General features: G+C 34.8%; 1 protein-coding gene across 2 annotated transcripts; it reads left to right on the plus strand.

Annotated features, from left to right (window-relative positions):
* Positions 1–1,923: 1,923 nt before the first annotated feature.
* Positions 1,924–6,942, plus strand: LOC132715909 (uncharacterized). 2 transcript variants are annotated; one of them, XM_060699022.1, is made up of 4 exons: positions 1,924–2,444; positions 2,953–3,035; positions 4,971–5,188; positions 6,811–6,942. In XM_060699022.1, the coding sequence occupies exons 1-4, from the start codon at positions 2,416–2,418 to the stop codon at positions 6,922–6,924; spliced, it is 444 nt and encodes a 147-aa protein (XP_060555005.1). In that variant the 5' UTR covers positions 1,924–2,415; the 3' UTR covers positions 6,925–6,942. The 2 variants fall into 2 exon arrangements, 1 of the variants encoding a protein (XP_060555005.1); XR_009623743.1 differs by lacking the exon at positions 1,924–2,444 and adding an exon at positions 4,659–4,693 and having other exon boundaries at positions 2,465–3,035.
* The last annotated feature ends 5,869 nt before the right edge of the window (positions 6,943–12,811 follow it).

The raw sequence follows: 12,811 nt of genomic DNA on the forward strand, positions 1-12,811 counted from the left end.
GATGACCCAAAATGAAAAGCGTTTAAACGCTTCTCACTCAAATTGGGCTAAGAAAAACATAAAAAATACGATTTTCAATTTATTTCAAAGTATATTTCTTTACTATCTTTGCATTTATTTTTGTTTAAAGTGTCCCAGCTCATTTATGTAAGAAATTCAAATGTTATGTTTTAAGGCTTTTAAATCTGAGTGGAGTCCCTTGAAGTTATAATACCTTTTACGCTTTATGATATTTTGAACCATTTTGAATATTGTTTTATTCCAAGTTTTTCTGTATTAATGAAGAACTAATGTTTACATATATAAACATATCTTATCTGTACTATTTATGGAATTATTACTATTGTAGTTATCCAGTATTATATGTACTAAGAATTTTTTTTGAAGAACAATTTGATATTCCATTTTTTAGCACTGGTGCTATACATTCAGATTTTGATTCTCTTGTTTTACAACATATACTGTAGACTTGTATTTTTTCATAATATATGCATGAATAAATATAATCATTTAGAAGTGTTGTTTATTTTAATTTTTTTCTATCATGTTTTGATAGTACTGGCATTCAGTCTGTAAATTATTGGCCAGTTAATTCTTTACTCACCTGAACCACGAGATGGATTTGGACCAAACTTCGCATTTATCTTAGGTGATCGCTACAAAACGTTACTACTCCGGGACAAATGTGTAATCACAGATGATGAAAATATACTTCAATAAATGAAATCTTTAAAAAATCTTCTCAGAAAGTACAAAGCCCAGAACTAAGATATAATGTCCCGGAGGGTCAAAGTTGGCTCTGCTCTGAATGTCACTTAGTAGCAGTAAAATAGACTTGAAGAAAATATATTGAATGATTCTTCTTTTGTGAAACTACAATGCCTAGATTTTAGATATGACATTAAATAGTGGACATCTACGATAATTTCATAAATCTTGACAATACAGTCAAAAGGACATGTAGCTCCGCCCTGGGAATAACTAAGTACATGTATATACATATAGGTAACATGTCTTGTAAGCTTCTTTGAAATTACAATTTTCATAGCAAAAATATTTGACATATAGCATCACCTTGTAGCGTTTTACAAATGGTTTATAAATCGTGTCCTTTGAGTCAATATTTGCCCGCCCTGGAAGTCACTTAGTTCATATAAGCATATGGAAATCCTATTTAAGTTGTCTTGCGTGACACTACAGTGGTTATAGGTTTTGTCTTTAGCATGTGGTATTTCTAGTAAACCTGTACAAGTGGGGCGTACGTTGGATTCTTTCATACGAAGAAGCTATCCAGCTAGCTTTCGGAACGTCGGTGGTTCTACTTAGGTGTCCGTTCGTGCCTGAAATAATGCACGGTGGGGCACCTGAGGTCTTCCTCCACCAGTAAAGCTGGAAGGTCGCGATATGACCTATACCGTGTCGATGTGACGTAAAACTCAAAAACAAACAAACAAACCTCTACAAGAGTTAAAATAAAGCTTGTCATTAAGGAAGAAAACGACCCCGCTCTCTGAGTAATATAGTTATAAAGTGAACATGCCTTAGAACTCTTCCCGCACACTATTGCACTACCAAATATATGACATATGGTATCACCTTTTTGTCATTTAAAAAGTTAAACTGGAATGAATTTAAAGTGCCCATAGCATAGACTTGGAACAACTTGATACTAAATATGAATATTTGAAACTTTTAATAAGTGCTCATTCATTATGACATGCATGTTTTTGATAAATAATGAACAAATCTCTTCCTAAACCACATGGTGGAAGTTCGACCAAACTTCATGGAAATGATCCCTTGAAAGCTCTACGAATTATAGAAATAATCACAGTCCGATAGATAAGATGTCACATAAGCTACAATGGTCAGAGAGCTTGGATATTCTGCATGACGTGTTTTTTTTGTTTTTTTTTTTGTTTTTTTTTTTTTGTTTTTTTTTTTGGTCGTCTACAAAGTTTCATAAATCAATGCCCTTGAGGTTAGATTAAGCCCGCCCGTTAACAGGCTTTCATATATATATACTTACTAGTATGTTTCAGTCATACCCTGTGAAACTACAATGTCTAGAACAAAGTTTTTGTCTATTGATTAAATGATTCTGACCGTGATATATTTTTGTTTCAAAAATACGATATAGATTAGATTCTTAGATTAGATGTAAAAGAATAGATATAAATAATGACTATTCTTTGTTTATCAAGTAGTGCTGTGCAATTGTTTAAAACAATGACTACGGGTCAGTTGTAATTGCGAAAAAAACAATTATGTATAAATAATTTAAAGAACTACATGTACATATATGACTTTTTAAAAATTTTAAGAACAAAATGTAGAATGATGTAACGATTATGAAAACTTATTTCATAAAAATATATATGTGACAGGATGTTACAGTCATAACTTTCCTTATAAATGCATAAATATTTAATAAAACATTTCGGGTAAGTTTTTACTTTAATTTAGTATTAAACACTACTTGTTTAGTTATGTTTAAGAGAAGTTTTTAGTGTTATTTTTTCATATAAATCACAGTGTCAAATGCCTGTGTGGTAAAACTAAAGATCATGTTTCTCCAGGGATCAAATCAGATTTGTTAGTTAATCATATGGATCTATTATAGATATAATAGATCCATATCAATCATATATAGATGGATCTTCTTTTCATTTAAATCAATTTAAAGTAGACTTTATTGATACCTTTATTATGTTATGATACAGTATAAGCATGCTAGTAAAATAATTTGAAATCTACATGAAGTAGGTATATAAACTATAAAATACACCGTTTTACTATCGTCAATCTTTTATTGAAATCAATTTGGTCCGTGGTCCTGAAATATTTATCAATATGAGATAATTGTGAATTAGGTAGTTTGTTTCTCTAGCATAATCAATTTGAAATCAAAGGAAAAATATATTATTTTATATTTATATTATTATTTTTCAGAATGTTGTACAAAAGATGTTCCATGATTTCTATCGTGGTGTGGCTGCTTCTATTGCCTAAAGTCGCCACTGGGCCAAAAACAGGTCATGAAATATCACGAACGTCTTTTTTAAAATGATTAAATAGCATTAAACTGAAGAATTTTGAATCGAATGATAAAGCTGTTTATTATCTAATTAGTTTGATATAAGTCAGCCGACAGAATAGAACCTGGACTACGTAAAGTCGATAGGGCATTTCAACTACATGTATTCCGTGAATTTACAATTTAAACTTTGTGAATTCATGTTTTCAACATACGGAATTCACGATTTCAACGATTTCAACTTCATAAATAAACTTTCATGAACTCATGTTTTGAACTTCGATTTCAACATCATGAATTCACGATATCAACTTCATAAATTCAACTTCATGAATTCATATTTCCGACTCTACGAAATTAAAACCGTAAATTCACGAAATTGAAATCGAAAACTTCGAAACTTCGAAACTTCAAAACATGAATATTCGTCGAGTGACCTGTTTTTACGCTGCCCTATTTCGACGCGATTTATATTTTGCCTCATAATTGACATAAGCGGCCGCTTACGATATTACTGTACTACGCTATAGCAAAATGGGATTCCTATAGTTTGTTAGGGAACAATATGTAGTTAGTTAGACACACAAAGGTAAGATTTAGCATGTTATACATTATTTAAGAGATGTTTGTATGATTTCACTAATGCAATTTTGACCCTCATTTTACGATGTCACGTTTTCTGGGAAAAAATCGGCTGGAAAATACCTCCCTGTCTGCTGACCTCATTTCCTCATATTCAGGTCACGTGGCAGTAAAAATTGCCCAATTTTGTTGGTTTTGGCGCATTTTTTCACCCTAAAGACACCTGTACGTGTTGTATATTTTTTAGGGTTATTTATCGATGAATGAATGTAAATTGAAAATTAATTGGATATGTTTATCTTATTTGGATGGAACGAATTGCCATATTTTAATTAGTTGCTCGAATTAATGTATTATTTTGTTTTTGCAGGTTAAACAAAGGAAGTAAAGATGCTATTTTCCAACCTATATTTTTCAGCAGAGGAGGTCAAACAGACAAGGGCAATCATCTAAACCACTGTAAAAATATAATAGCATTTACCATATATAATTATGCTTAAAGAATAGATAAACTATTTTTCACTTGTTGATACTTTGCAGGTCTATACTCTTTATATTGATGAACAACGTAAGTAAAAGTATTATGGTGTACAGTCTCCTTTAGTGTGTAATTAGTCGTTTGAGGACACTCTCAATAAAAATGGCCGCTCCCTAGCAATTTCATGAAAAGGAAAAGCTGGAAAACATCTTAAATTTACCAATTTCATAAAGGTTAGAGATTTTGTTAAAAGTTTAAACATTTTAATCAATACAATCACATGGTTTTTATAGACGAATACAAAACAATCCTTAAGGGCGTCGAAACTGGTCACACGAGGATAACTAGTTAAAATCGTGAATTTGTGAAGTTGAAATTATGAATTCATTAAGTTAAAATCATGAATTCTTGAAGTTGAAATCGTGAATTTATGAAGTTGAAATCGTGAATTCTTGAAGTTTAAATAGTGAATTTATGAAATTGAAATCGTGAATTCAAGAAAATAAATCGGTCTTTCGTACTTGTCAGTTTATACTGATAGTATATACTTATCACTTTAAGTTCCAGCAGGGTGAGTTATACAGAGGGAAATGGTGGTAAATATATTGTATTTCTTAACTTAATCATAATACCGCCATACATATATGGCTTCACATAAATGAAACTGGTGATATTATATGTTTCTTTCTAAATATGCAATATAAAATTTTCTGATATGAAATTACTGGATACTTAACGAAGCAATACTGCTGTTCAAGATTCTTAGATCCAAGATGTTTCTTTTTTATATAAGATAAATATTTCAAACATGTATTTTAATACGAAGAAATACGACTTCTAAACATAATAAATAATGATATCTATACATTTCAGATCGGTCTATACCAGTTGAGCATTCGTGTAACCGCTTGCCTTATATCCTGAAAGATACGGAACTACGATTTAGTTACAGTGCTGATCATTTGATGGAACGCAAATGTGTTGTAACTATTTCAGCACATGATAAAGTGTGCGTCAGTTTCGTGGAGTATTATCTTGATTGTGAAACTGACATTATTCTTGCAGAAAGTATCAAGTCTGTTGAGAAAAAGGTATGTTATATACATTCAAAGTAATGTCCTTCACACAATGGAAATAGCATGGATTTCAGGATTTCAAATTACAAAATTTTAAATTTTCCATTAATTGCTTGCATGCATAAGTCTTACCACAATATAGTTGGTGCTTCTGCATTTTAAATGTTGATTTAAAATTATATGTGTCAAAGATTGCATATAGCAACAAACAATAAATAATAATATAAGAAGTTCAACAGCTCTGCCTTCTCATCGATATCATATTACTAGTTATTAGGAAAGTTAATAAATGCACATAAGTCATATACATGTCTGAAATGTAATAAAATGTTTTCTAACAAGATATGCAACTGCTATTTTATCAGGTTTATTGGTGATATTGCGCATGCGTAACCTTTTTTATCGGAAACATGCGTTCGCTATACTTTCAATTTTGTTTGACACGAAATTTATATATAAATACACGTATGTGTATGTGATAATTCTAGAGGTCAATAGTAAGAGAGTTGGTCTGGGAATCGGGCGATCCGGGTTGGATTCCCGGACGGCGCAGATTGTGATTGATCATGAAATTCTTTATTAGGTCTGCCCTGTACCTCTGCTCTGGCATGTACGGAAGTAATCAGTTCTTGTGAAAGTGAAAACAACTAGTACTGGTAAACTGCTTGATAGCCTGCCCAGGAACGATGCGTTGGCTAACCTGTGCTGTGGTAAATTCAATGTGGCTAACTGCCGTGATCCGGGGTGAAAACTACCATCACCATGTGATAAATATTTTTTCCGAAGTGAACTCTTCTAATTTATCACATGCTGCACGCTCATGAAAATGTTTTGATTTTCTCATTCTAAGGTTATTTCCTTGAAACCAAACACGACATATTTCTCCTTTAGCATGCTATTTCCTAATATATTTGTGTTAATAATGTAAAAAATCAAAACTATCATAGTCATGTAAAGACTCGTAATACATATATATATATAATAGTTGTTCTACACATTAGCCACCTTTCCAATGAAATAACCATTGTGTTATTTTAAAGGGACTACACTAAGATTTCTGAAATGATATACCCCGAGATTAATTTTCCATTTGATGTCGGTCTGCACCAATAATTTGTGTGCAAAATTTCAGACCATTGGATCTCTCCATAACAACTTATTGTGAAAAAAACACGCAAAATTGAATAGCGTCTCAACGCATTTCACTCAAACCGGGCTAAGAATATCATAAAAATACGATTTTCAACTTATTTCTGATCATATTTGGAAATGAACCTTTGCATAACATATTGTTTTAAGTGCCCGGGCTGATCTTTGTTAGATATTCAAATTTTAAGTTTTTCGACCCCAGTGTTGTTCCTTTTAAGTTTCTTCTTCTTAAGCTGTACTCGTATAGACATTTAGTGATAATGGTGATACATGAATTACCTTATCTCCCGTGTGTGTTTAGAGTACGTTCTTGCATTAGGTAATTATTCAATAATCCATATTTTATAATATATTTATGGTAATGTGTCTACCATAGAAGAAAATTTTCTATTATATCCATTTTTCAAATCTAATTTCATATGTTCTTTTTTATTGATACCTACAAATAAAACAACAGCTTATTACTTTAAATAAGACCATAATTGTAGACTTACAGGTGTGACACTAAACATTCGGCAGACTTCTGTTCCTCTAAACCAACCCTGCAAATAATTTTTACAACGGAAGAAAGATCTGCACAAAGACGGATTTGGATATGCTGAACTGAGGGTTTATGGCACAAGTAAGATTTTTTTATAAATTATCATGGCATTTGCTTAAGAGGTTAATGCTTTATTAGTCATCATACTATAGTATATAATGTATATTGATTATTTATGTTTCTGTTTCGTTATAAATTATATTCTATCTTTGTATATATAGAATCATCTTTTGATTATAACATACAACTCCTCAGTATTGGAGGAAATAAAGATTAATTAATTAATTAATTGATTAATTAACCTATATAGTAAATGAAATAGTACAATTTTATAACTTCATATTACTGGTCTGAGTTATAACCTTTTACATGTTGTATATATATTATTCAAACTTTTGTATTTTTGTATGGTCTTGTGGTTTGTCGCTAGCGAAACACGCCGAACAGCACTTTGTCGCACTGTCGTCTTGTCGTCCTGTCTCTAGAGAAGCACGCCAAACGTTAAGCCAATCCTTTGATTTGAGCCCAGCGACAATGTGACATCGCGACAACACGCTGCACGGCAGCACGCCGCTTGGCGTGCATCGTTAGCGACAGGACGACAATACGAAATCCGACAACGCGTTTTTTTTTTTTTTTTTGCATTTTGTCGTCCTTTCGCTGGCGACAACATCACACACAAAATCACTCCAAATCAGCCACCATATTTTGTGATAAAAAAAAATAATGTACACAATTTTTGTGTTTACATCTACAGGTAAACCGGCGTGATTTCTGGAACTGCATTAACTGTGATAATAGTAATAGGCGGGATATTTGGCATACTTCTGCTCCTAATTCTGCCGTCTGCTTTTTTGTCACGTGCGCTGTATAACCTACATTATAAAGCAAGATTGGAGCAAACACAGAACTTAGAGGAATATCCTTTGCAAGGAGGTATCAAATCGAATTTATAAATAAAAATATATGTATCAAACTTGGATTACATATATAAATTTCCTTTTCATCTTTTAACAATGGAAATAAGCTAAAACGAAATGTACTCTTTTCTATTTTCGATAAAATTAATTTTCTTCTTTCTATGGTGGCACAAAGGTGATATGTGTGAGTTTTTATTTATCTCGTGGCCACGAGATACTATGTCATGGCCACGAGTTACTAAGTCGTGGCCACGAGATAGCTAAGTCGTGGCCACGAGATACTATGTCGTGGCCACGAGTTACTAAGTCGTGGCTACAAGATACTATGTCGTTGCCATGCGATACTATGTCGGGGCCACGAGTTACTAAGTTGTGGGAACGATGCGCACGGGATAATTAAACAATCAAAATACACTATTTATATGAATTTCCCTAATTAACTAGACATGTGCTATAGTACAAGGATGCCCCTACTCCACCAGCCTGTAAAAGTGTCATTTATACAACTTATTGACTGGTCAATAATTTTACATTTAGCGTCACTGTGACCCTGGTTTTTGACCCAATGACCTCGAAATTATTAGATGTCATCTACTGATCAGGCGTAATGATCTTTCTTGGTTATATAAACCATGGCTTATCCCTTCTAAATTATTCATCAGACAAGGACTTTACCTTAAACTTTTTACTTTATAGGCTATCTACTGTCCATGGGCAATGTTTCGTCCAAATAAGATAAATCAGGACTTATTCCTTCTCATGTTATCGTATAAACAAGATAAACAGGCCGTAGTACGTACAAACTGAACAATTCGATCACAAAATTGTCCCAACAAAGGGCTAAAGGCAAAATTAATGTCTGAAGGACAATGGAAGGTGACTTCCTAATATGATACTAAAGACAAGTTAAAAGTGAATATTTTGAGAAATTTCAAGGATTAATGTTGCATGTAAAAGTAAGTTGTTCAGTTTAAAAAAATCATAAGATATAGTGTATTCTGATTGGTTAATTATCTCGTGCGCACGACTTAGTTATCTCGTTCCCACGACAAAGTAACTCGTGGCCACGACATAGTATATCATCGCCACGACTTAGCTATCTCGTGGCCATGACTTTGTAACTCGTGGCCACGACATAGTATCTCGTGGCCACGACTTAGCTATCTCGTGGCCACAACTTAGTAACTCGTGGCCACGACATAGTATATCGTGGCCACGACTTAGCTATCTCGTGGCTACGATATAGTATCTACTGGCCACGACTTAGCTATCTCGTGGCCACTTATTATCTCGTGCGCACGACTTAGTTATCTCATCCCCACGACATAGTATCTCGTGGCAACGACTTAGTTATTTGTGGCCACTACATAGTATCTCGTATCTTTCACTTAAATGGTATTTCTTTTGACATAAATTTTAAACATGGTATCAATTAATTTTTTATTCTATCGAAGAAGTTCCAGTAGAGCCGCCACCACCGTACCAAGGTCCCGAACTCGAGCAAGGAGACAAAGCAGTTCCAGAGTAATGCAGAATAATTGTGATTATATATAACTATACATGTTTAATTATATACATGTGTTATTTGTACGGTATCTGTACATATACTAGTACATAATCTGTGAATTCATCTTTAGTGCAGAATGGTATAGAACAAGAAAGACTTCAATAAGTATAGGTTGCTTCAAGTCTTATTCTTTTCTTGTTTTGATTGTAAATATCATGTATGTAAATATGCTTATGTGACGAATAAAATATGTTTAAACCAAGAATAGATACAAGTATGTTATTCGTAAGGTGGCACAAAGGTGATATGTGTGTGTTTTTATTTATCTCGTGACCACGAGATACTATGTCGTGGCCACGAGTTACTAAGTCGTGGCCACGAGTTACTAAGTCGTGGCCACGAGATAGCTAAGTCGTGGCCACACGATACTATGTCGTGGCCACGAGTTACCAAGTCGTGGCCACAAGATAGCTAACTCGTGGCCACGAGATACTATGTCGTGGCCACGAGTTACCAAGTCTTGGCTACAAGATAGCTAACTCGTGGCCACGAGATACTATGTCGTGGCCACGAGATAGCTAACTCGTGGCCACGACTTACTATGTCGTGGCCACGAGTTACTAAGTCGTGGCCATGAGTTACTAAGTCGTGGCCACGAGATAGCTAAGTCGTGGCCACGAGATAAATAACCAATCAGATAACACCATTTATGTGAATTTCCCTAATTAACTAGACATGTGCTATAGTACAAGGATGCCCCTACTTTACCAGCCTGTAAAAGTGTCATTTATGTAACTTATTGACTTGTCCATAATTTTACATTTAGGATGTACAAGATAGCTAACTCGTGGCCACGAGATACTATGTCGTGGCCACGAGATAGCTAACTCGTGGCCACGACTTACTATGTCGTGGCCACGAGTTACTAAGTCGTGGCCATGAGTTACTAAGTCGTGGCCACGAGATACCAAGTCGTGGCCACGAGTTACTAAGTCGTGGCAACGAGATAGCTAACTCGTGGCCACGACTTACTATGTCGTGGCCACGAGTTACTAAGTCGTGGCCATGAGTTACTATGTCGTGGCCACGAGATAGCTAAGTCGTGGCCACGAGATAAATAACCAATCAGATAACACCATTTATGTGAATTTCCCTAATTAACTAGACATGTGCTATAGTACAAGGATGCCCCTACTTTACCAGCCTGTAAAAGTGTCATTTATGTAACTTATTGACTTGTCCATAATTTTACATTTAGCGTCACTGTGACCCTGATTTTTGACCCAATGACCTCGAAATTATTAGATGTCATCTACTTAGTAACTCGTGGCCACGACATAGTTTCTCGTGTTCACGAGTTAGCTATCTCGTGGCCACGACTTACTAACTCGTGGCCACGACAAAGAATCTCGTGGCCACGAGTTAGCTATCTCATGGCCACGACTTAGTAACTCGTGGCCACGACAAAGTATCTCGTGGCCACGAGTTAGCTATCTCGAGGCCACGACTTTGTAACTCGTGGCCACGACATAGTATCTCGTGGCCACGAGATAAATAAAAGCACACACTTGTCACCTTTATGCCACCGTATATTCGCATTTATCATTAGTAGTTAGATTTACTGACAGTTTAATCAACGCCAACGTAAATGAAACACAGAGATGCTTGAAAAATAACGAATAGCAAGATACTTAATTTCCTCTTTGAAATACAGCATAATTTTTTATGTTATTATTAAATGTCTCTGGTATAATATATTTATTGAAATAAATATCTTTAATGTTTAATCTCAAAATATTGGTTATATCTGCTATCCCTGGTATATTTTTATTGGGGGGGGGGGTGCCATCAAGTGCCAATATATACAAAATCAAAGGGCTGCAAGCTCTGTGGTATTATTTTTATATACAATAATTCATCTTCCATGGTACCAGCGACTGCGTGAAGAATTTTTACTATAACAGTTTGAGTTTGATACATGCGGAACTTTGCATAAGTTGAGTTTCTACTTGCATCATGAAAACATTTATGTCCATTTTTTATGACAGCCACACTTTATCCTTGCATATCGTGCCTTCTTCCTTAAAAAAGACATTTAAAAGAAAAATACAAAAAATAGTTGCCTAGACTGGGATTTCAACTCTCAGACCCTAAACGAGCGCGTTACCCCTGCACCACGGGGAAGTTATACAAAGAAGGCGTGGATAAAATCACGGGAATAAAATCAAATAATTCCAAATTTGGAATTTCCATTTCGGATTTGTAATCCTTTCGAGGTATTTTTGTTCACGATAAACCTGTTGTTTAACACTGATGTAAATAATTTAGCGAAAATCTTCTCGCCAAAATAGTTCGACATGTATTTATTCCACTACTCGATAGTTGGATTTGTTTGTCCAATCAATACTTTGTCCAATAATCGACTATGGTGACCTGTAGCGTCCATTTTAAGATTATACCGCCTGTTTATAAAATGTCGCAGACAAGCTTTAACCCACGAAATTTTATGTCAAAATTGTATATAGAAACTCTCCAGTTTTTGCTGTCACACTTCTGTTGTTTACGAAGAAAACCGCCACATTTCCTGTCTACAAAGTAGACTAAGCCACGCAAACATATACCGACAATAAGTAGTCAATTGCGGCCATTATTATCCACTATATTTTGTTTTGATGCATCTCTTGCAAAAAGCTGAGTTTGAGCATTAAGCGTGCAAAAGAGCCGCGCCTGTTACTCGCCCTAATATTTCATGAGACCATTGTTGAGGAATACAAAAGTCACGGCCTATAATATTTCACCTCGACTTTTTGTAGAATTTCTATAACACTTCCAAAAAAATGTCGCGGATTTCTTTCTGTTCCTCAACTTGTTATAGTAAAACGAGAGATACAATATAGAGTTAAATCCTGGACGCTACCGGCCACAGGAGTAAAAATATCCCTTGCTGAATACAACAACTGTTATAAAATATCGAGGTTTAAACGTTTCGGCGACATTTTTTCACGATTCCGGCAGAAAATCTCGAGGGCTTGAAGTTGACCGCCACATTCTATGATAAAATTTCTCGCGGGTTTTAAATGGCCTGGCATGGAGGCTATTTAAACAGTCGCATTTCAGGTTGCAAAATTGTATATGTAGAAAGACACCGGTTGTACCTGCTGCAGAATTGGTTCCAATCCAGACTTCAAGACCCATGCAACTTGTGTGTATGTATTTTTTGAAGCTGGAAAAGTCCAAAGGAGGGTAAATGGACGTCTTGGTCATTCCCGACCATTTTACCAGATACGCCAAGGCTATTCCTTGCCGTAATCAAAAGGCGACTATGACTGCTCGTGGTTTATTTGAACATTTTATTGTCCCCTATTCTTTTCTAGAGCAGCTGCATTCTGACCAGGGGTGGAATTTTGAAAGTTGAGTCATCAAGGAACTTTGCAAGATCGCAAATGTTCGAAAGACAAGAACAACCCCTTTCACCCTATGGAAATTTATCAGTCGAACGATTTAATCGGACCCTTTTCAGA

The sequence above is a fragment of the Ruditapes philippinarum genome, unplaced genomic scaffold (genome assembly GCF_026571515.1).
Source record: "Ruditapes philippinarum isolate M1 unplaced genomic scaffold, ASM2657151v2 ctg2074_1_1_1_1, whole genome shotgun sequence".
Classification (NCBI taxonomy): Eukaryota; Metazoa; Mollusca; class Bivalvia; order Venerida; family Veneridae; genus Ruditapes; species Ruditapes philippinarum.

Coding starts and splice junctions, on each gene's coding strand:
- LOC132715909 (XM_060699022.1), top strand. CDS start 2,416: ATGCATAAATATTTAATAAAACATTTCGG. Junction 2,445..2,952: donor TATTTAATAAAACATTTCGG/GTAAGTTTTTAC, acceptor ATTATTTTTCAG/AATGTTGTACAAAAGATGTT. Junction 3,036..4,970: donor CGCCACTGGGCCAAAAACAG/GTCATGAAATAT, acceptor TATACATTTCAG/ATCGGTCTATACCAGTTGAG.